Source organism: Callithrix jacchus, chromosome 22 (assembly GCF_049354715.1).
Source record: "Callithrix jacchus isolate 240 chromosome 22, calJac240_pri, whole genome shotgun sequence".
Taxonomy (NCBI): domain Eukaryota; kingdom Metazoa; phylum Chordata; class Mammalia; order Primates; family Cebidae; genus Callithrix; species Callithrix jacchus.
The window spans coordinates 39,684,286-39,707,823 of record NC_133523.1 but is presented as its reverse complement, the minus strand read 5'-3'; the positions used below and the strand labels follow the sequence as shown (position 1 = coordinate 39,707,823).

Below are 23,538 nucleotides of genomic sequence, written 5' to 3'. Positions count from 1 at the left end.
CAGAGATCATCCTGGCTGCGGGCCTGAGGATGCGGGAGCAGGCGCAATGTGCAGGGTGGGAAGGCAGATGAGGGAAGGTGGGTTCCTTGGCAGAGGCAGGGCTTCTCAGCAGAGGACCAAATCTTCCTAGAGGGGCACCGGGGGGCGAGCACACCTCCATCCCCATCAGAACAGCCCTTCAAATCACTCGAGACCTTAGCATTTATAAAAACTGGCAGATTTATTCTGCAGGGGCCCATTTTCAAGAAGCTAAAGGTGAAGGTGGGAGGGGAGAAGTTTCCTCCCCTTTTCCTTTGTCCCTCATCTTATTTTCTCCGAGGGGTAAAAAAAATGGCCTGGACCCCAAAACCTACCCAAATAAAAAATCAAAAAACTGAGGTTCCAAAAAGTTACAGCATCTTAATTCCTCATAGAAAAGGGGGAGGAGCCAGAGGGAAGAGGAGTCCCTGGGGTGGGGTGAGGCACCCCCAGCCTGGTGAGACATCCCCTCCCCTTAAATAGCTGCCCCAAATGGGGCAAGGCCGGGGCTATAGCATTTAAAAACTCCCACACCCCATTTTATCAAAACCAAAGAGGAAAAAAAAATTTCCCTTTTCCCCCAAAACCCAAATATATATATATTTTTTTTCTTAAAAAAACAAAACTTTGAAGGCATTAAGCGTTAAAGTGAATCTAGAACAAGGGAATGTGAAATTCCCTCCTTCCTTCCCCCTTCCTGTGGGGTTCATTGGTGCATCCCCAGCAGAGGGACCGGCCCCAAGGGGATGGCAGAGGGGAAGGACCAAAGGGAGAAAAGGGCGGGGGCCTCCCCAGCCAATCAGCAGCCAGTGTGGGTGTGGGCAGGGCGCCAGGGAAGCCACGCCCCCTTGGAGGTTTCCAAGTAGGATGGGGAGTGGGAACAATGCATTCCTGTGTAGTCTTCAGCCAATTCCAAGTCAAGTAGAGGCAGGGAAAGCAGGGTGACAGGCGGGGCGTGCGGAAAGGAGACGCGGGTCTTCTGGGTCCCTGTGGTCAGGGAGAACCCCGCTTCCTCAGCTCCTGGACAAAGGCTGGAAGGAAACAGAGCAGAGGTCAGGGGCAGAGTCTCTGCCTCTTCCCTTCCAAAACAGGGCTCTTGTCTAGAGACATGATGCCTCTGAAGTAAGTAAATGTTTAAGAACCACCAAACCACCTCACCTTCAATGATTTCCTCTTTCACTTTCTGCAATTCCTTCTTCACCTCTTCCAGAAGCTCCTAAAATTAATGAGGTACAACCAATCAGGAGGGGGTACGGGGACTTGCAGGAACGAATCTCCTTTATTTTTTGAGACGAGGTCTTGCTCTGTTGCCCTGGCTAGAGTGCAATGGCATGTTCACAGCACAATGAAGCCTCAACCTCCCAGGCTCAGGTAATCCTCCCGCTTTAGCCTCCCAAGTAGCTGGGACCACAGACACGTGCCACCACACTCAGGTAACTTTTTTTTTTTTTTTTTGAGACTGAGTCTCACTCTGTTACCCAGGCTGGAGTGCAGTGGTGTGATCTTGGCTCATTGAAACCTCAGCCTCCTGGGTTCAAGAGATTCTCCTGCCTCAGCCTCCCAAGTAGCTGGGATTACAGGTGCACATGACCAGGCCCAGCTAATCTTTGTATTTTTAGTAGAGGCAGGGTTTTGCCATGTTGGCCAGGCTGGTCTCAAACCCGACCTCAGGTGATCCACCGACCTTGGCCTCCCAAAGTGCTGGGATTACAGGTGTGCGCCACTATGGTCAGCCTTCTTAGGTTATTTTTTTAAATCATTTTTAGAGATGGGGGTCTCCCTATGTTGCCCCAGGCTGGTCTTGAACTCCTGAACTCAAGCAATGCTCCTACCTCAGACTCACAATGTGCTGGATTTACAGACATGAGCCACTGCACCTTTGTAGAGTCCCCTCTTTCTTGTTGATGGAAAAGCCAGAGGGAGTAGGTTTGAGACCCATCCCTACCGCAACACCATGACATGGCTGCCAAGGTCGCAGAGTGACTGGAGGATTCTCGGGGAGAATTCTGGATCCTTGGAGCTGGAAAAGTACTGGAGAACATCCAGTACCAAGTTTGGCAACTGCGTTCCAGCCTCCTGCCAACTCTAATTGGTGAGGGACAGCTGGGTCAATGTGTGGAAAGGATTCAAGGCACTCATCGGGAATGAGCGTGATGATAGAATAATGTCCGTCACAGGCGCCAGAAAAGGGGGCGTGAGGTCACGGTCATCCGTGATCCAAACCAGTCTGTCTATTTGTCAGATTGGAAACGTGAGGTTTCTGAGATGTTATCTAGGATCATACAGCATGCCAGTGGCAGGGGCCAGACCTAGATCTCTCTTGCTGTGGCCCCCAACCTCTTCCCCAAGCTACCTGTTTCACCCTCTCTAGGTCCGAGTCATCACCGGAGCTGGGCGTGCAGGGGTGGGTCTCAGAAGTGGTCACCGAAGAAGACGACTTCATCCTGGGGGAGTTGGTGTCGTTTGGGACAGCAATGAGATTAAAGAGAGGACCTGTTTCCCCGCCTCCTATTCCAGGAATCACATGGACTTCTGCCCTATAAATTGGGCAGGTCCAAGTATTTTTGGGGCCCCAGTTTGTTTTGTTTTGTTCTGTTTCGAGACAGAGTAGCATTCTGTCTCCCAGGCTGGAATGAGGGCATGATGATGGCTCACTGTGGCCTCGACTTCCTGAAACTCAGGTGATTCTCCCACCTCAGCCTCCCAAGTAGATGGGACCAAAGGCAAGTGCCACCATGCCTGGCTAATTTTTGTAGAGCTGGGGGTCTCGCCATGTTGCCCAGGCTGGTGTCGAACTCCCCAACATGATCTCCCCAAGGACCACAGTACTGATGGGCCTACCTTGGCAAGGTTGTGCTGTTCTTCTCCCAGGGTCTCCGCACAGATTCTGGGGAGAGGCAACAAATCAGAAAAATCAGGGACAAAAGACTGCCCCTCAATAAGTCTTTCTCCCCCAGCCTCATTAGCCCTTGTTCAAAGACCCATCTCAGGAGACTACAATCCCCAGCACCATCTGCTCAGACTCCCCAGTGAGGGTGCTAAATATGTGAGACGAGGATATTCTGGGATTTGTAGTTTCTATGGCTGAACTGGGCGTTCACTCACCACTCTGGGCCGGGACTCTGGCCTCTGGCTCCTCCTGCTGGTGGGAAATAAAACTGCCATGAGCCAGCCCCTGCCACACCTCTGCCCATTTCCTCTTCCAGGTTCAAACCCCATACAGTCCAGTATCCCTACCCTCTTGGTACTGCCTAAAGGGTGTAGGGCAAGAAAAACCCCTGACTTACATTGGCAGATTCATCCTTGGGGGTTTTCTCCCCAACCTGTGTGGCTTTCCTTCTGCAGTAGAAAAAAGCAAAAATACATGCTTCCGTCACTCAACCAGTCCCCTTCCTAGGGAAGTTCCAGAAATGTGGATCCTACGGCATAGAATTCTGAAACTCAGAAACCCTAAGGAAACTCTTTATTTAGAAATTCAAGAGATTGGCTGGGTGTGGTGGCTTACACCTGTAATCCCAACATTTTGGGAGGCCAACGCTGGCGGATCACTTCAGGTCAGGAGTTTGAGACCAGTCTGGCCAACATGGTGAAACCCCATCTGTATTAAAAATACAAAAATTAGCCGTGCGTAGTGGCAAGCGCCTGCAATCCCAGCTACTTGGGAGGCTGAGGCAGGAAAATCATTTGAACCCCAGAGGCTGAGATTGCAGTGAGCTGAGATTATGGCACTGCACTTCAGCCTGGGTGACAGAGCACGACTCCATCTCAAAAAAAGAAAAAAAAAAAGAAAAATTTAACAGACTGCACTGGGCACGGTGCTCATGCCTGTAATCCCAACACTTCAGGAGGCAGAGGTGGGTGGGTCACTTGAAGTCAGGAGTTTGAGACCAGTCTGGCCAATATGGTAAAATCCATCTCTACTAAAAATACAAAAATTAGCCAGGTGTGGTGGCAGGCGCCTATAATACTCAGGAGGCTGAGGCAAGAGAATCACTTGAACCTGGGAGGCAGAGGTTGCAGTGGGCCAAAATCATACCACTGCACTCCAGCCTGGGCGACAGAGCGAGACTCCATCTCAGAAAAAGAAAAATTCAAGAAATTGCAGTTCTAGAATCAGGGTAGAGGTTCTACAATACTTTTATTAGGGAGCAGTAAGATTCCAAGAGTGGAGCAGTGCTGTGTTAGAACACTGAGATTGTAGGAACCTGAGTTTCCAGAATTCTGAGGCAGCATCTCCTAGAATTCTGGGTTTTAGAACATTCTACAGGCTACCTAGTGGTTGCAAGCCTCAGCCATTTCAGGAGATGACACACCCTACCATTATTTCCCAAACCTGGTTATCAAAGGGGGAACATTCACTAAAAGAAACAAACTAAACAGAACTGGGCCCTACTGAACTGGAATCTCCAGGTGACTCAGGGGTCCAGGCTCAGGCTCACCTCCGGGCCAGCATGGCGTTCATCTCTTCCATGAGCCCCCCACCTCCACTTCGACCGCTCTCAGCTTTGGGGGCTACGGGACCTGCTGAGGATTCCTCCTGCTGGAGAAATTTAAAAGGAGCAGGAGCTTTAGGGGCAGACCTTTGGGTCTTCCAGCCCTCCTGTGACACTGCCAGCAGCACTGGCCTCATCCCCCATCAAAGCCCTGTCGCCCCCCTGGCCACCTCTCCCGACCCCTCACCTTGCTGACTTTCCTGAGTTTGGCTCCAGCAATAGCTGCGGCCAGGCCTGGGGCCCCAGTCCCCCCACCACTGGGGCCCTGTGCTGCCGGGAGAGGGGGTGCAGGGGGTGGTCCTCCCCCAGATCCGTGTGCTGCAGCTGGGACCCCCGAGGGGGGCAAACCTGGGGGTGGGGGAGGACCTGGAGGAGGGGGAGGTCCTGGTGGTGGGGGTGGACCCCCAGCAGGGGGAGCAGGTGGGCCTCCTGAAACAAACACAGAAAAAAGGGCAGCTGAAAAAAGCCTCCTCCTTTACTGTCCAGCTGGCTGGCCCCCTTCCTCCAAGGCCCCCTCCCAACTCCCGAGGCCATCCGAACATCACCTGCATTAGAGACACGGCGCTCTAGATGTTCTGTCGGGCCGGGCTGCTGCCTGTTGGGGAGGCGGAGAAGCTGCCATCAATCAGGACCCTAAGGATGGCCAGCGAAGCGTCCAGCGACCTCTGCCCTCTCTCTTAGAGGTCTCCAGGGAAGCTAGCTCTTAATCCTCACCCAAGCCTCCCTCTCCTAGGGAACCAAGAAGGGGGCTGGGCGGGAGTGGGGAAAATGCAGGGCAGGGCAGTGACAGGGGGAGATCAGGATGCGGGAACCGGTCAGCAAACTGTCAGAAACACCTGAATTACAAAATGCCCAAGATTCTTTTTTTGTTTCTAAGGCAGAGTCTCACTGTCACCCAGGCTGGCGTGCAGTGGCTTGATCTTGGCTCACTGCAACCTCCACCTCCCGGGTTCAATCGATTTTCCCGACTCAGCCTCCTGAACAGCTGGGATTATAGGCTCACGCCACCATGCCCAGCTAATTTTTGTATTTTCAGTAGAGACAGTGTTTCCCCATGTTGAAAGCCAAACTCCCGACCTCAGGTGATCCGCCCACCTTGGCCTCCCAGAGTGCTGGGATTACAGGCGTGAGCCACCTCGCCTGGCCACAAGATTCTTTCAACCACCATATTCTGCATTCCAGGGATCTGCAGGGACCAGGAGGTTCTGCGACTCTGAGTGTCACAAGTTTCTGGAACATTCAGGAAACTGCCCGTTGGGTTCTGAACTCTAGGAGTCAAGGGTTCCAAAACATGGAACTCTGGCAGCGGCTAAGGTTCCCACCCAGGGCCCAGCCCTACCTTTTCTGCTGCTCCACCTCCTCCGGGGAGGGGCCGTTGGGGACCGACCAGGCAGGAGGTGCTGGGGGTGGAGGGGGCCCACCTCCTGGAAGGTGAGAGAGAAAGGGCCACGGGTCAGTAGTGCTGGAACTCTGCTCAGCCCTAGGCACTTCCCTGGCTCTCCAGGCCCCCCAGGAATCCTGCCCAGAGGTGCTCACTTCCTCCTTCTTGGGACCCTGAGGCTCCAGGCATCTTGGGAGGTAAGGCAGCACCAGCTTCCCTGGCCTGAGGGGCCCTAGGGCAGGTGCTGCTGTGGTGTCCCAGTGACAGGAGAAGCTAAGGCCAGGGGACAGTCACTCGCCCTAAGGTTCTGCAGGTTAAAATCTGCAGGAACAAGACCTGAATTCAAGCTGATGCCAGCGGCCAGGCTCTTAACCACTGTTTGGAGATAGTGTCCCTCTGTCACCCAAGCTGGAGTGCCGGGGTGAAATCAGGGCTCGCCACAGCCTCAGTCTCCCCAGGCTCAGGGGATCCTCCCACCTCAGCCTCCTGAGTGGCTGGGACTGCAGGCGCATGCCACCATGCCCAGCTAATCTTTGTTTTTGTAGAGACGGGATTTCGCCATGTTGCCCAGGCTGGTCTCAAACCCCTGAGCTCAAGCAATCCACCTGCCTCGGCCTCCAAGTGCTGGGATGACAGGCGTGAGTCACGGCACCTGGCCAGCTCTTAATCTCTGTTCCAGGCACGTGGGCCTCGATAAGTACCTGGAAAGGTGAAGTGCTGCTTCCTCACCTGCCTCCAGGCCGCGGCCCCGGCACCTGAATTGAATCAGCCCCATTTTACGATGACTAAACTGAAGCCCACTGCATTTTTCTGTGTGCCCCAGAGGAACAAGCCCCGTCCGCAGTAGCACGGAAGTTGCCTCAACACCACTGCACACATACACACATACACATACACACACACATACACACACATACACACACACACACACACACACACACACATACACACACACACCCTGCATTTGGTGACTTCAGTTCCACAGCAGCGATTCCAGGCCAGATGGACAACAATCACCTAAAACCTCGCTGCTCAGCGTCACGTCCTCAGACCAGCAGCCTTGGGATCACCAGGGCAGCTGTGAGAATGAGGAGGCTCAGTCCGCCCAGCCACCGGCACCGGAGCCTGCACTTCGACCAGGTCCCCAGGTAATTCATGTGCACGTTAAGGCATAAGAAATAGCAACTGGGAAGCCGGGTGCAGTGTCTTACACCTGTAATCCCAGCACTTTGGGAGGCTGAGGTGGGCGGATCACCTGAGGTCAGGAGTTTGGGACCAGCCTGGCCAACATAGAGAAACCCTGTCTCTACTAAAAATACAAAAAAATTAGCTGGGCACGGTGGCGGGTGCCTGTAATCTGGCTACTAGGGAGGCTGAGGCAGGAGAATCGCTTGAACCCAGAAGGTGGAGGTTGAGGTGAGCTGAGTTCTCGCCATTGCCCTCCAGTCCAACAAGAGCAAAACTCTGTCTCAAAAAAAAAAAAAAAGCAACCGGGCTGGGTGCAGTGGTTCATGCCTGTAATCTCAGCACTTTGGGAGGCCGAGGTGGATGGATCACCTGAGGTCAGGAGTTCAAGACCAGCCTGGCCAACACAGTAAAACCCTGTCTCTACTAAAACTACAAAAAGCAGCGAGGTGTGGTGGTGTGCACCTATAGTTCCAGCTACCTGGGAGGCTGAGGCAGAACCACTTAAAGCCAGAAGGTGGAGGTTGCAGTGAAACAAGATCATACGGCTGCACTCCAGCCTGGCAGACAGAGCACGCCTCCTTATTAAAAAAAAAGACAGAAAGAAAAGCAACTGGGTTGGGTGCAATTTGGGAGGCCGAGGTGGGAGGATCACTTGGTCCCAGGAGTCTGAGACCAGCCTGTAGTGTAGACCATCTCTACAAAAAAATTGTTTGTAATGATCCAGGTGGCCAGGCGCAATGGCTCACACCTGTAATCCCAGCACTTTGGGAGGCAGAGGCAGGTGGATCACTGAGGCCAAGAGTTTGAAACCAGCCTGGCAAATATGGTGGAACCCCATCTCTACTAAAATACAAAGAAAAAATAGCTGGGCACAGTAGCACATGCCTGTATTCCCAGCTACTCAGGAGGCTGAGGCACGAGAATCACTTGAACCCCGGAGGTGGAGGTTGCAGTAAGCGGAGATTGCACCACTCTACTCCAGCCTGGGTGACAGAGCGAGACTGTCTCCAAAGAAAAAAAGAAAAAAAAAAGCCAGGTGTGGTGGTGCATGCCTGTATTCCCAGCTACTTAGGAGGCTGAGGCAGGATGAGCCCAGGAGGGGGAGGCTGCAGTGAGCCATGATTGTGCCACTGCACTGCAGCCGGGGCAGCAGAGCAAGATCCTGTTTCTAAAACAGAAGTACCTGGGAAAAGGGCACAGAAGCCTTCTGGGGGAGGGACCTGCCTTGATCTGGGAGGTGGTTTCCCAGGAGCGTGCCTACGTAAGGTTCACGGAGTACTGCTCCCTGTGCTCACAGTGAGGATTTCTCCCTGAGAAATAGTGCGTTTTTTTGCGTTTGTTTTCTTTTTGAGATGGAGTCTTGCTCTTGTCATCCAGGCTGAAGTGCAGGGGCGTAATCTCGGCTCAGTGCAACCTCCACCCCCCAGATTCAAGTGATTCTCGTGCCTCGGCCTCCCAAGTAGCTGGGATTACAGGTGCACACCACCACGCCCGGCTAATTTTTGTATTTTTAATAGAGAAGCAATTTCACCATGTTGGCCAGGCTGGTCTTGAACGCCTAACCTCAGGTAATCTGCCTGCCTCGACCTCCCAAAGTGCCAAGATTACAGGCATGAACTACCGCGCCTGGCCAATCGTGCGTTTTATACATAGGTGCGCACAGGCACACTGGAACGCACAAAATCCTCATGATCATTTTCCGTGACAGCAGTGAATTCGCTCCTTCACCGATGAGTAAACCAAGGCCCAGAGTGTTAAAGCGGCATCCCAGGACACACAGCTGTGTTCAGTGGTCCCCTCTGCCTGCCCACTGCCCAGTGCCATTTCTGACCTTCCAACGCCTCTAGGGCACTGGCCATGCCCGCAGCAAACTGGGCGGCGTCCTCCTTGCTGCTGAAGTTGAGGCCCCAGACCTGGCGGGCATCGCGCCACTGATGGAAATTAGGGGTGGCTTGATTATACTTGACTCCCCGGACGATGGCACAGTTGATGACCACCTGGCGGGAGGGGAAAAGGGGGTGAGGGGTGGCAGGCGGAGGAGTGGAGCAGGCAGGGGTTCAGCCTGCAGAGAGGGGGCTGGCGGGAGGCTGCACCTGCTGGTCGGGCTGCATCTTCCGACCCACGACGCGGAAGGAATTGGCTGTGGGGTTGTGGTAGATCTGGACGCGGCTGAAGGCCTGGGGACCCATGCCAGCAGGGACCCATCGCTTGTTGCCGTCATCATAAACCATCACAGTGGCCCGGCTGGAACAGATGACCGTCTCACTGCAGGCGGGAGGAAAAGGGAGAGGAGCTGGTCACCTTCTCATCTGGGTCTCCCTGGGAGGTTCCCAGGGACGAAGACAGAGTGTGAAAGGAAGACAGCGAGACGCAGAGAGAGGCAGGGGCCAGGTGGACAGAAAGAGAGTGGGAGGCAGATCAGGAGGGAAAATCAAATCAGGAGAGAGAGGCAAACACACAAACGAGATGTAAGACAGACACGGGGAAGGAGAAACTGGAGCAGAAGAGACAGACGCAGAGAGAGGTGGGAAAGGGAGTGCTGAGTGAAAGAGGGGAGACAGAGACTAAAAGACGCACAGACAGACAGATGAACAGATAGGCAGACAGGGGACCTGGAGGAAGAGGCAGAAAGACATGGAAAGAGATAAAGGTGGGCTGGGTGCGGTGGCTCGCAGGTGTAATCCCAGCACTTTGGAGGCTGAGGCAGGAGGATCACTTGCACCCAAGCATTTCAGAGCAGCCCGGGCAACAGAGCAGGACCCCGTCTCTAATAATCATAATAATTTTTGTTTTTGAGTCAGAGTCTTGCTCTGTCACCCAGGATGGAGTGCAGTGATGCGATAACAGCTCACTGCGGCCTCCACCTCCTGAGCTCAAGCAATCCTCCCTCTTCAGCCTCCCAAGCAGCTGGGAGTAATTACACACCCGAGTAATTTTTTTTTTTTTTTTTTTTTTTTTTTTTTTTTGAGACAGAGTCTCCCTCTGTCGCCCAGGCTGTAGCGCAGTGGCATGATCTCGGCTCACTACAACCTCTGCCTCCTGGGTCCAAGCCATTCTCCTGCCTCAGCCTCCTGAGTAGATGGGATTATAGGCATATACCACCATGCCCAGCTAATTTTTTGTATTTCTAGTAGAGATGGGGTTTCATCATGTTGGCCAGGCTGGTCTCGAACTCCTGACCTCGGTTGATACGCCTGCCTCAGCTTCCCAAAGTGCTGAGATTACAGGCATGAACCACTGTGCCCGTTGCTTGACTAATTTTTTCACATTTTTTCATAGAGATGGGATCTCACTAAGTTGCCTAGGCTAGTCTCAAACTCCTGGGCTCAAGTGATCTGTCTGTCTTAGCCTCCCAAAGTGCTGGGATTACAGGTGTGAGCCACCACACTTTGCCTACAAAAAAAAATTTTTTTTTAAGAGACGGAGTCTTACTCTGTCGCCCAGGCTGGAGTGCAGTGGTGTGATCTCGGCTCACTGCAGCCTCTGCCTCCCAGGTTCTAGCAGTTCTCCCGCCTTGGCCCCCCGAGTAGCTGGGACTACAGGCGCACGCCACCACACCCAGCTAATTTTTTGTGTTTCAGTGGAGATGAGGTTTCACCAAGTTGCCCAGGTTGCTCTCAAACTCCTGAGCTCAGGCAAAGCACCCGCCTCAGCCTCCCAAGTGCTAGGATTACAGGCATGGGCCACCACGCCTGGCCAAAAAACTCTTAAATGAAAAATAAATGAAAAGACACAACCCAATACTAATAAGAAGGAAAAGATAAACATGGAGAGACAGGCTGAGGGATGGAAGAGGTTGAGGCTCACACCAGGGAGGGATGCGTGTTAGCAAAGCGAGGGCAGGAGGGAAGACAGAGGCGCCAGAGGGCGGCCAAGAGCGGAGAGCTACACTAGGGACCAGCCCCTGCCTGGCCTCAGTTTCTGTAACTCTACCAAGGGGCTTGGACACGTCCCCGCCACCACTAGCCTCTCAGGAGGAAGCTGAAGCTTGGGAGGGGAAGTGTGAGACCTGCAGCAGGTTGGGGACCTATCCCAGACCTGGGAGCTCCTACTCCAAAGGGACTTCCCACTGTCCACCCACCACCTGGCTCCCCAGGGCACCAGCAGCCCTTCCGCAGACAGGCTGGGGAGAAGACACAGCAGTGACCCACAGCCCCAGCACCACCCTCCTGGGGCTCACAGTCCAGTGTGGGAGACAGAGCTGTCCCCAGAAGGTACCAAGCCAGGGATAGGGCCAAGGAGCCCAGGGTCTGGGGTGCCTGAAGGAACGCCTGCCCCAGCCTGGGGAGTCTGGCAGGACTTCCTGGAAAAGGCGGCATCTGACTCAGCCTCAGGGGAGTTGTCGGTAAACTGTGCTGATAGGCCCAGATCTGGGTTCAAATCCCTGCACCTATTTCATGTGACTCAGGCATGTGACGTTCCTACTCAAGAACTCTTCTTTCTAGCCTCTGAACTGGGAGAGCAACAGTCCCCTCCTCCAGGGCAGTGGGGAGGGGTACATGAGTCTGGGCAGCTAAAGTGCTTGTTACAGCCAGGTGTGTGGCTCCTGCCTGTAATCCCAGCACTGTGGGAAGCCGAGGTGAATGGATTGCTTGAGCTCAGGTATTTGAAAGCAGCCTGGACAACATGGTGAAACGCCATCTCTACAAAAACATACAAAGAGTAGCCAGGCGTGGTGGTGTGCAGCTGTAGTCCCAGCTCCTCAGGAGGCTGATATGCAGAATTGCTGGAACCCAGGAGGCGGAGATTGCAGTGAGCCGAGATCACGGCACTGCACTCCCGCCTGGGCGACAGGGCAAAACTCTGTCTCAGGAAAAAAAAGAAAAAAAAAAACAACGAAGTGCATGGCACAGCACCCAGCACACACCGAGAGCTCAGCAGCTGCCTGCATCTGTCTCAAAGGCACCACTGGGACCCAGGAAAGCTAAACCCTCAGGACCTTCCCACCAGCCCCTGTGGGAGGTTCAATCCCCTCTCCCCCAGTGAGGAAACTCAGGCCCAGACAGGAACTCTAACAGGAAGTGACTTGCCCAAGTTCACACAGGCAAAGGGGAAGCGCTGGCCTCCTCCCCACCCCGCCCCCACTGGGCTTTTTCCTGAAATGGGGAAGTTGGTGGTCAGAGGTTTCCGGGGAGAGAAATTATAACACCCCCCAGCCCCCTGCAAAGGCTCTGTCTCTAGGAGAGCTGGGGGCTGAGGGCATGACACTGACGTTGGGAAATCAGGGCAGGGAAAGTCCCTAGGCAGACTCAGCTGTGGGTAGAGACCTGGGGTAACCCTGGCACCCCTAAATTTACATAATGTGCCATCTCCCTCTTACCAGGCATTCAGGTGCTTCAGGGGCCCTAAGCCCCTTCCCCAAAGTCACTCATTTTATTCTCACTGCAGCTCATCCAGAAAGCCACGTTTTCATTCTAATTTTGCAGGTGAGGACTAGAAGGCCCAGAGAGGGTGTGTGACTTGCCCACAGTCACACAACTAGTGAGGAAGAGAGTGAAGCTGTGAATTCAGGCTCCTAAGCCTTAAACATCAGGGACTGCGTGGGCCCCACCCAAACACCAGGTGCCCTTTCCAGAGAAGCACAGCCTCTGGGGCTGTTTCTGGCTCCTGCTGCCCTGGCAGGGCAGGGTTAAGGCCTTGACCTCACCCACACCTGCCACCCACGCCCAGGGCAGACTCTGGCCAGGAGCCCCACCCTGGCTGCACTTTGCTCTCCCAGACTGCCCCGCCCTGCCGAAGCTTTGGACTGGCAGGAGAACAGGGTGCCTGCTGGGTGACCAAGGGCTGGTCCTGCCCCTCTCCAAGGCACACTGACCCCACTGTAGCAGAAGGACCCTGTTAAAATACAAGGGGGCTGGGCACAGTGGCTCACACTTGTGATCTAGGCACTTTGGGAGGCCAAGGTGGGAGGATTGCTTAAGCCCAGAAGTTCAAGATCAGCCTTGGCAACATAGTGAGACCCCCATCTCTGAAAGCAAAACAAACAAAAACGTACAAGGTGGAATGTCCCTTCCTCTTCTCAAAAGCTCCAGGCTCCTACAGAATCAATGCCGAGTTCTCTCCAGGGCCTCCGTGATATGTGTGTCCTCAGGTCTCATTTCTTCCCGCCCCTCTGTCCCCTGGGGACTGTTCCAGACCCTAAGCCTCCAGCTCCTATGCTGCTCTTCCCGAAGGGCACGTTCCTGCCTCGGGCCTGTGTGCTGCTACCTCCGAGGCCCAGCCTCTCCCCACATGCCCCACTTCTGAGAAGCCATCCCTCACTCACTTGCTGGATCGCTTCTCTCCTTTTCACCCCCTTCTGCACATTTCATAGTGGGGACTCCTGCCTGATGCAATACTTGTCTGTCTCCACCACCAAAAGGGCTGGGATTTCCGTCCCACTGTTCACTGCTGTGTCCCCAGAACCTAGAATGGCATCCAAAACGCAGTAGGGACTCAACTGTTACTAAATAACATCTGTAAAAAGAGGCAAACTCTGGGCCGGGCACGGTGGCTCACGCCTGTAATCCCAGCACTTGGGGAGGCCGAGGCGGGTGGATCATGAGGACAGGAGTTCAAAACCAGGCTGACCAGGATGGTGAAACCCCGTCTCTACTAAAAATACAAAATTAGCCGGGCGTGGTGGGGGGTGCCTGTAATCCCAGCTACTCAGGAGGCTGAGGCAAGAGAATTGCTTGAACCTGGGAGGCAGAGGCTGCAGTGAGCCAAGATCGTGCCACTGCACTCTGGCCTGGGCAGCAGACAAGCCTCCATCTCTAAAAAAGGCAAACTTTGGCCAGGGGAGGTGGCTCAAGCCTGTAATCCCAGCACTTTGGGAGGCTGAGGCAGGAGAATCACTTGAGCCCAAGAGTTTGAGACTGGCTTGGGAAGGCTGGGTGCAGTGGCTCATGCCTGTAATCCCAACACTTTGGGAGGCAGAAGCAGGCAGATTTCTTGAGAACAAGAGTTCGAGACTAGCCTGATCAACATGGTGAAACCCATGTCTACTAAAAATATAAAAATTAGCCAAGCATGGTGGCTTATGCCTGTAATCCCAGTTACTCTAGAGGCTGAGGCAGGAGAATCTCTTGAACCCACTAGGTGAAGGCTGCAGTGAGCCAAGATTGCACCACTGCACTACACTCCAGCCTGGGCAACAGAGCAAGACTCTGTGTCAAAAAAAGAAAAGAAGGCCAGGCACGGTGGCTCACACCTTTAATCCCAGCACTTTGGGAGGCCGAGGCAGGTGGATCACGAGGTCAGGAGATTGAGACCAGCTTGATCAACAAGGTGAAACCCCGTCTCTACTAAAAATACAAAAATTAGCTGGGCACGGTGGTGCGCACCTGTAGTCCCAGCTACTCGGGAGGCTGAGGCAGGAGAATTGCTTGAACCCAGAAGGCGGAGGTTGCGGTGAGCCAAGATTGTGCTATTGCACTCCAGCCTGGGTAACACAGTGAGACTCTGTCTCAAAAAAAGAAAAAAAAAAGACTGGCTTGGGCAAGATGGTGAGACCTCTGTCTCTACAAGAAATTTTAAAATTAGCTGGGCGTGGTGGTGTGTGCCTGTAGTCTCAGCCACTCAGGAGGCTAAGGCAGGAGGATCGCTTGAGCCCAGGAGAATGAGGCTGCAGTGAGCCATGTTCAGGCCACTTGCACTCCAGCCTGGGTGACAGAGAGACTCTCAGCTGGGCACAATGGCTCACACCTGTAATCCCAGCTCTTTGGGAGGCACAGCGGTTTGAGACCAGCCTGGCTAACACGATGAAACCTCACCTCCACTAAAAATACAAAAATTAGTTGGTTGTGGTGGTGCACGCCTGTACTCCTAGCTACTCAGGAGACTGAGGCAAAAGAATGGCTTGAACCCAGAAGAGGAGGTTGCAGTGAGCTGAGATGGTGCCATTGCACTCCAGCCTGGGTGACAGGGCAAGACTACATCTCAAAAAACTACAAATGCAAATTTTTACCAAGGGCACCTAACATTTCTCCAAGTCCCAGACACTGTTCTTGGTGCAGACTCCAGTTCCATGCTCCGCGGCTCTGTAGCCTCATGGGATAGGCTCTGATGCTCACCCTTTTGACAAGGGGGAACTGCAGCCACTCACCCCAGATCACACAGCAAGTAAGCAGAGGGGTTCATAGTTGAAACCAAGTTCCTACGAGTTCTTAACCTCATTTAAAGATGAAGAAACAGAGCTAAGTTGAAATCTTTAAAAGGCAAGGTACAAGGTAGGGTTGATCAGAGGCTTAAAAAAAGAAAAGGTAGGCCAGGAGTTCTTGACCCACCTGATGGATATGGTGAAACCCAGTCTCTACTAAAAATACAAAAATTAGCCAAGTGTAGTGGCACATGCCTGTAATCCCAGCTACTCAGGAGGCTGAGGCAGGAGAATGGCTTGAACCCAAGAGGCAGAGGTTGCAGTGAGCTGAGGTTGCACCACTGAACTCCAGCCTGGGTAACAGAGCAAGACTCAGTCTCAAAAAACAAAAAGGTGAGAAGCACATAAGTACATCTGCACCCAGAGTATTGATATATGCAGAGACTGCTTCACAAGACACTAACTGTGGCTGCCTCCAATGAGGGGAACTCGGGGACTGGGCAGGGAGGAAATGAATATTTTGCACCATTTATCTTTCTTTTTATTTTTTTGAGACAGAGTCTCTCTCTGTCGCCCAGGCTGGAGTGCCGTGGTGTGATCTCAGTTCACTGCAACATCTGACTCCTGGGTTCAAGGAATTCTCCTGCCTCAGCCTCCCAAGTAGCTAGGATTACAGGCATGCACCACCACGCCCAGCTAATTTGTTTGTATTTTTAGTAGAGACGGGCATTTCACCATATTGGCCAGGCTGGTCTCGAACTATTGACATTGTGATCTGCCCACTTTGGCCTCCCAAAGTGCTGGGATTACAGGCGTGAGCCACTGCGCCCCCACCCACCATTTATCTTTTTTGAGACAAAGTCTCACTCTGTGCCCAGGCTGGCAGTGACTTGATCTTGGCTCACTGCAGCCTCCACCTCCCAGGTTCAAGCAATTCTCCTGCCTCAGCCTCCTGAGTAGCTGGGATTACAAGTGTGTGCCACCATGCCAGGGTAATGTTTGTATTTTTAGCAGAGACAGGGTTTAAGCGTTTGCTGATCTCGAACTCCTGACCTCAGGTGATCTGCCTGCCTTGGCCTCCCAAAGTGCTGGGATTACAAGCATGAGTCACCACACCAAGCCACGATTTACCCTTTCAAACTGCTTATTATTTCTTATCATGGGTTTAAATTATCTATACGAACCGAATTCACTAATTAAGTTAATAAATAAAACTGTAACCAACACAAAAGCTGGAACAGAAAATCTCAAAGCCAGGAAATGGGGGACCGAGGCTGTGAGATGGAAACAGTCTGCCCGTTCCCAGCGTTCTCCTGAAGTCTAGAACCTTCCATTGGACATGAGAGCGCCCTAATTTTCCAGCCAGCCGAGGACTGGCTCCTCCCTGCAAGTTCCCACATTTTGCAAAACTCTAGTACCTGGTGGATGAAAGATACTCAAGCTGCCTCCTTGTTATGTGGCTTTGCCTCTCTGAGCCTCAGTTTCCAGCCCTGGAAACAACAATGCACTGGGTTCATTGTAAGGACTAAAAGAGAGAATGGACGAAGAGCCCTAAACGCAGGACCTGTAACTTGGTACACGCTCCACCTGAGGGAGAGAGCTTCCCATCACCAGAGGTAATCAAGCATGGTGAATCCAGTTTTCACAGAACTTCCAGACTAGAGTCTTGGTCTTCCCTTCACTGCCCCCTGAAGCCAAGACTTACCCCATACCCTCCTTATGCCATAAAACTTGTGATACATAGATACTACCCTTCCAAACAACAAACCTTCCGAGTGACCCTAAGTAGGGACGCAGATCTAGAGTCTCGGGCCCGTGTGCGATACTCTTGTCCCTTCCTCCTGGTGGGCCTCAGTTTTCCCTAAGTGAACAGCAAGATAAATGTTCTGGCTTGGTTTTGTTTGGCTTATCTGAATTAGCTTAAGAGTTTTCACAATGAAAGTAAGTTCCTTTTTTTTTTCTTTTCTTCGCTGAGAACACCATGTTACCTGTATTTCTGTTTTGTTTTGTTTTGAGACAGGGTCTCACTTTGTCACCTAGACTGGAGTGCAGTGGCACAAATACGGCTCATTGAGGCCTCAACCTCCCCAGCTCAAGAGATTCTCTCTCCTTAGCCTCCAGAGTAGCTGGAGCTACAGGCAAATGCCACCATACCCAGCTAAATTTTGTATATTTTGTAGAGACAGGGTTACACCATGTGGTCCAGGCTATTCTCAAACTCCTGAATTCAAGCAATCCTCCTGCCTTGGCCTCCCAAAGTGTTAGGATTACAAGCATAAGCCCCGGCGGCTGGCCCTGTGTGACTTTCATAGGCACCTTGCCTAGCTTCCTGTACCTCAGTTTTCCTATCTATAAACTGGGTGCCAGGGTGGGAAGGCTACAAGGTTGTAATAGTATCGTTAGAATTGCTCTGAGGGGCCCGGTGCGGTGGCTCATGCCTGTAATCCCAGCACTTTGGGAGGTCAACGAGGGTGAATCACATGAGGTCGAGAGTTTGAGACCATCCTGGCCAACATGGTGAAACACGTCTCTACTAAAAATACAAAAATTAGCCAGGTGTGGTGGCAGGTGCCTGTAGGCCAGCTACTTGGAAGGCTGAGGCAGGAGAACTGCTTGAACCCAGGAGACGGAGGTTGACGTGAGCTGAGATCATGCCATCGCACTCCAGCCTGGGCAACAAGAGCAAAAACCCTGCCTTAAAAAAAAAAAAAAAGAAATTCTCAGGCAAAAAAGCGCCTCGCACATAATAGATGCTTGATCAAATGGTCTCTTTTAAAAAATATAACAATAGCTATTATTGGAAGAAGCAAGAAATAGACCCCAATTCTCCCCAAGTCCCTTCTGCCCTGAGATTCTAGACCTCTGCCCCACTTCCCTGTCTTCCCAGCACCCAGCTCTGGTCCCAGACTCAGCCAGCACTCAACAAATATTTGTCAAACTGAGAGGAAAAGAACTACATCTTGTAATTTTCCATGTTCACATCCTCGCTTCTAACTGCCCCCAGGACTGTCCCCAGCCAAGCCAGCCAGAAATTAGAGGACCCAGGCTCCTCCACCCCTCCTACACTGCCTAGGAATTTCTGAGAGATCTTGGCCATGTCTTTTTCTCTTTGAGCCTCAGTTTCCCCAGCTGGGTAATGGGGACATGGGTTTTGAATCCTGGCAGTCGTTGAGAAGGGGCACAGTCCAGGGGAAATGGGATGTGATCACCTGCAGGAGAGACCCCCTGGAAAGGTGAGAGTGGCTTTCTGGTGGGACAGGCATCTGCTCACTTCTGCACCCCTCCCTACCCCAGCACCCCCACAAGGCGGGATGCTTGGCCACGGCCACAGCAAGAGGTGGGCCTTGTGGGAGGGCCAGGGCCTCCAGGGCTGGTGGTGGTAGTGGGGAGGGCAGGGGGCCGGCCCAGACGCGGCTCCTGCCCTTTTACGGTTGCAGTGAGTGAGGCAGCACTAACTCGGACATCCGCCATCCGCCTTCCACCGAGCCTGGGACCGGAAACGCGGCGGGGGGGGGGGGGAATGCAGGGGCGGGGCTGGGGGGGGCAAGGGGAGAGAAGAGTCCCGGAGGAAGAGGGCGAAGGAAGAGAGCGTCGCTCCCTAAACTGACCCCGCTCCAGGGCGGACTTGGAAGGGATGTAGCTATAATGGGGAGTGGACAGGCAGGAAGTCTTGAGGGTATCTGTGGGTGTCCTCCTTGCTCCAAATTTTCCAACCATGCCTTTCACATCAGAAGGAAGAAACGGGGAGGGGGATTCTTTAGTGGTCATAAAAAGGAATGCCACGCCGCCCCGATGTCAAAGGGCAGGAGTGCAGGAAATGAGGAGGATGTGGACACCACGGGGTTAATCCCCAGCCGTCCCCCGGGGCCTCCTTGCTCCGGCTGGGGGCTTGGGGGCAGGAAGTCCCAGAGAGAGTGGAGGAAGGGAGATAGTATTGTCAGGCTCTGGCCCCTTGGGAGAGATTATGGGGGGGCCAGAGGAGGGGAAAACGGGGGGATGGTTGGGTCCCCCTGCCCGCACTGGCGCCGCCCTCAGGTGAGCCCAGGAGTTCGGGGGAGGCCCCAGCCAGACCAAATCCCTGGGTCTCTGGGGCCGCCACCCTCAGGATTAAATTCCTGGGAAGATAGCTGGAATTATCTGGGAAGCCTGGGTCCCTGGGGAAAAGGGCTATGACCTTGAAGCTTTCCAGCTCCCCCTCCTCCAACCCCAAGGCTCCGGATGGATGGGGGGGGCGGTGAGCAAAGGGGGAGGGACCGTGGTGGGGAAAGCAGCCGGCCCACAGCGATCGGTGCCCGCCCCCCACACCAGCTGTCTCGACAGGTGAGTCAGGAAGACAAAGGCCCCCTTCCCCCAGTTGCCGCGCCCCCTCCCTCCCCAGGGCTGCGCAGGTGGGGGAGCAGGGCCGCCCTTCTGGCCCTGGGCGGGGAGCCGCCCTCTGCTTCCAGCACCCGCTCGGTCCTAGGCACGGCCGACTAAGCAGATTGTGTGCGGGGCGACGGGGGAGGGGAGTCCCACCAGACTCCGGAGGCTGCGTCTGGGTCCCTGGATCGGTTCACACCAGCCTTCTCTACAGGAAGACCTAAGTGGCCCCCAAAATTCAGGAGATTAAGAAATACCCCCGAAGTTAAGGAGCGCGGTCCCACTTGGGGAGACTTTTTTCCAGCACCACGTACACGGGGGCCCCGCACACCCAGGGTCTGAGTCTCAGTCTCTCTTCCAAGTCCTATGGTCTCCCAAACGGGCCCCCCCACAATCCTTCCCGGACCTCGAGCTAAAGTTTGGGGGGAGGGGGAGGAGAGTCTGAGCCATGCCTCAATCCTGGCATCCCTGCGGGAAGGCGCTGCCAACTTTGAGGTCCTCTAAAAGTCTTTAACAATTCGGGAGTCCTCCGAGCGCCCCCAAATCTGAGGACTCCCAGGAGAACCTCACCGCCACCACCCTGCGAGTCGTGGAGAAGTGATCGATGGTTATGGAGCTCCTCCAATAGGATTCAGCCCAAATCCGAGGCTCCCAAGGATCTGTCCCCAAATTCCAGCCCGGAGCGTGGGGGGGGGAGGGGGACAAAGGCGGGGCGCGCAGCCCGCCCGGGCGGGGACGGGTCCGGGGGCAGGTCCGGCTCACCTCATGGCTGCTCGGCGGGCGGGCGGTGCGCCCACGGGCTGGCTGCTCCCGGGGCGCCCTTGGCCGGAGGTTCAGGGGTTCAGGTCTGGCTCCGGGCTCGGCTCAAGCTCCCCCAGGGTCCCGCCCCATAGAGTCCGGCTTCCTGGGCAGAACGTGGACCGGGCCGGGGCGGGTCTCCGGGCACCGCTTCCCTCAGGCGGTCTGAGGAGAAGTCTCTGCGGCAGAAAGGGGGTGCGGCGTCCCCTCCCCAGCGCGCCCCCCGTGCCGGCGGCGGCTGCACTGTTACTCTTACTACTGTACTTCTCTTCGTTACATTTCGTTCCAAAATTCCACTCCCAGCACCCACAATGCCCCGCGCCTTAAAGAGGCCGCACGCTCCTCCTGGCGAGGGGGTGGAGGGCGCTTAAAAGGGCAACTAGGCACCCTCGGCTTCCGCGATCTCGCTCTAGTCCCCGACGTTGTAGCCTAGGGGTGCACCCTGGGAGTCACCCCCACATGGAGGGGCAAGCTTGGTGGAGGGGAAGGGGACCTGCCTTGCTCCCTAGTTCTCTCCCACGTTGGGAATTCTCAGGAGCGTCTCGACTCTCGGAAGGGGTACGATTTCTCTCCCCATCGATTTCTCCATCCCGTACTCCGCTCAATTTTGGGGGGCGAGGAGGACCCTCCTGCTAAGCAAGTGGTCACATTTTCTCCCTGAAATCCCGTCTTTGGAACCCGCTCCTCCCCAGTGTCTCTCCTGTCAATTTCGGAGGGGTTACTAAGGTTACTAAGGGGCTAGCCCCGCATCCGCACCCGGGCGGGAGGTGGGGGGAATAGGGCCCCACCCCTCTCGCCCCACCCCTCCCGCCCCGGGAAGGTGAGGAGGAAGTGGGCCAAGGGGGCGCGGTCGGCCGCTGACTCACAGCCGCAGGGTCGGGGGTGGGGTGGGGGTGGAAGTGGGGACCGGCGGGGAGTGCCGGAGTGGGGGGCCTGGCATTCGCCCTGGGTGGGCAGGAGACGCCTGGTTCTTCGGTGTGTAAAACCCCCGACCCACGCACGCCGCGCTCTGACTCAGTTTGTCCTGCGGTGGACAGCAGGATCATCCCACCCGTCAGGAGGACCCGGAGGTGAGCAGACCCTCCCGGGAGCCCCCGCCCCCACACGCCGGCTCCCGGCCGAGCCCAGACACCCTCCGAGGCTTCCGCAGCGGGTCTGGCCGGCCCCGCCCCGAGTGACGTCACTGGCGTGGTCGCGCCCCTTGGGTAGAGCGCCACCTGGCCCGGGTGGGGCGCCCGAGCCCTGGGAAACCAGTTAGTTCCACGTTTGCACATGGGTAAACTGAGGCCTGGGAACAGGAAACGAATCTGGTCTATGGCCCTCTTGCCTGAGCTGCCAGAACACGGAAAGCCGCCTAGGTCTGAGTGTAAAACTAACAATTCTCAGGGCCAGCTGAGTAGGTGAGAGAATCCACCTTTCCAGCCTCTGTCCAGATATTGCCCTGACCTCCTTCACCTGGGCAGGCTTCGTCCTTCCAGGCCAAGCCCTGACTTAAATTCCCCTCCCCCGGGAGATCTTGAACCCTGATCCCCGAAGGTTACCATTGTTTCTCAGTGAGTCTCGTCAGGCTGAGTTGTCTAGGTGAAGGGGTAGACTGAGTTTTTTGTTTTTTTTTTTGACGCGTAGTCTCCCTCTGTCACCCAGGCTGGAGTGCAGTGGCGCGATCTTGGCTCACTGCAACCTCCCCCTCGTAGGTTCAAGCGATTCTCCTGCCTCAGCCTCCTGACTAGCTAGAATTACAGGCAAGATGGGGTGTCACCATGTTGGCCAAGCTGGTCTCAAACTTATAACCCCAGGTGGTCTGCCTGCCTCAGTCTCCCAAAGTGCTAGGATTACAAGCGTGAGCCCTGAACCCAGTTGACTTAATCAAGTGCTGGACTTCACTCACCCCAGCCAAGCCCTGAACAGCAGCTCAACAAACTTTTATTCATTTGAATGAGAACCCCAGTTCTGTGTGACCTTGGGTGACTGCTTTCTCCTCTCTGGGTCTCAGATTTCCCATCTGTGAAATAGGAGGGGTGGCACTTCTGGGCGCCACCTACAATACAGCAACAGGCAGCAAACGTGGTGTTTTGCTTGTTTGCTTGAGACAGGATCTCTTTGTTGCCTGGGCCGAACACAGTGGCGTAACCAGGGCTCATGCGATCCTCCAACCTCAGCCCACTGAGTAGCTGGGACCATAGGTGCCCACCGCTATGCCCCGCTAATTATTGTAGAGGCAGGGTTTCACTATGTTACCCAGGCTGGTCTCAAATTCCTGGGCTAAAGTGATCCGTCTGGCTTGGCTTCCCAAAGTGCTGGGATTGGAGGTGTGAGTCACCACGCCCAGCCAAGAAACGTTTTCTGTAAAAGCCTAAATAGAAAATCTTTTAGATATGCTAGACAATAGGGTCTGGTTTACACACGCTTGTTTTTGTTTTGTTTTTCTTACAATCCTTTAAAAATGTAAAAAGCTTCTTAAGTGCTGAATGAAACAGGTAGTAAGACCCCTGCGCTAGAGAACTCTTGCATATGTACATAAGGATCTTTATGGCAGCAGTAATGTGAGAGCAAGAAATTGGAAATAGCTTGGATGTCCATCAAGAGGACAGGGGAGGCCAGGCACGGTGGCTCATGCCTGTAATCCCAGCACTTTGGGAGGCCGAGGAGGGTGGATCATTTGAGGTCAGGAGTTCGAGACTAGCCTGGTTTGAACATGGTGAGGCCCTCTTTCTACTAAAAAAAAATTAAAAATTGGCCAGGCACAGTGTCGTATGCCTGTAATCCCAGCAGTTTGGGAAGCTGAGGCGGGCAGATCACTTGAGGTCAGGAGTTCGAGACCAGGCTGGCCAATATGACGAAACACCATCTCTACTAAAAACATAAAAAATTAGCCAGGAATGGTGGTGGGTACCTGTAATCTCACCTACTCGGGAGGCTGAGGCAAGAGAATCGCTTGAACCCGGGGGGCAGAAGTTGCAGTGAGCTGAGATCATGTCACTTGACTCCAGCCTGGGCAAAAGAGCAAAACTCCATCTCAAAAACAAAAAAAACCAGGTGTGGTGGCACACGCCTGTAATCTCAGCTACAAAGGGGGCTGAGGTGGGAGGATCACTTGAACTCAGGAGGCAAAGGTTGCAGTGAGTCAAGATTGAGACATTGCACTCCAGCCTGGGTGACAGAGCAAGACTCTGTCTCAAAAAAAATAAAAAAGAAAGAAAGAAAGAAAGATGAAGATGGGG

At 54.2% G+C, this 23,538-nt stretch overlaps 1 protein-coding gene across 4 annotated transcripts; it reads right to left on the bottom strand.

The window, feature by feature from the left end:
* Positions 1 to 201: 201 nt before the first annotated feature.
* VASP (vasodilator stimulated phosphoprotein) lies at positions 202 to 20,579 on the bottom strand. 4 transcript variants are annotated; one of them, XM_035284733.3, is made up of 13 exons: positions 20,282 to 20,579; positions 9,174 to 9,345; positions 8,912 to 9,077; positions 5,851 to 5,935; positions 5,057 to 5,106; positions 4,699 to 4,940; positions 4,458 to 4,558; positions 3,306 to 3,357; positions 3,124 to 3,160; positions 2,860 to 2,905; positions 2,372 to 2,462; positions 1,177 to 1,234; positions 202 to 1,049 (listed from the first exon to the last, which is right to left on the bottom strand). In XM_035284733.3, the coding sequence occupies exons 1-13, from the start codon at positions 20,284 to 20,286 to the stop codon at positions 1,012 to 1,014; spliced, it is 1,143 nt and encodes a 380-aa protein (XP_035140624.1). In that variant the 5' UTR covers positions 20,287 to 20,579; the 3' UTR covers positions 202 to 1,011. The 4 variants fall into 4 exon arrangements, with proteins under 4 accessions (XP_035140624.1, XP_035140626.1, XP_035140625.1 ...); XM_035284735.3 differs by having other exon boundaries at positions 3,124 to 3,157; XM_035284734.3 differs by having other exon boundaries at positions 4,458 to 4,555.
* Positions 20,580 to 23,538: the final 2,959 nt, after the last annotated feature.

Bases quoted from the DNA above. Each gene is read 5' to 3' on its own strand.
- VASP (XM_035284733.3), bottom strand. The intron at 5,107-5,850 runs GTAGGGCTGGGC...CCTCCCCAACAG, and splicing joins GAGGTGGAGCAGCAGAAAAG to GCAGCAGCCCGGCCCGACAG. The intron at 2,906-3,123 runs GTGAGTGAACGC...GCCTCTCCCCAG, and splicing joins CAGAGTCCCGGCCCAGAGTG to AATCTGTGCGGAGACCCTGG.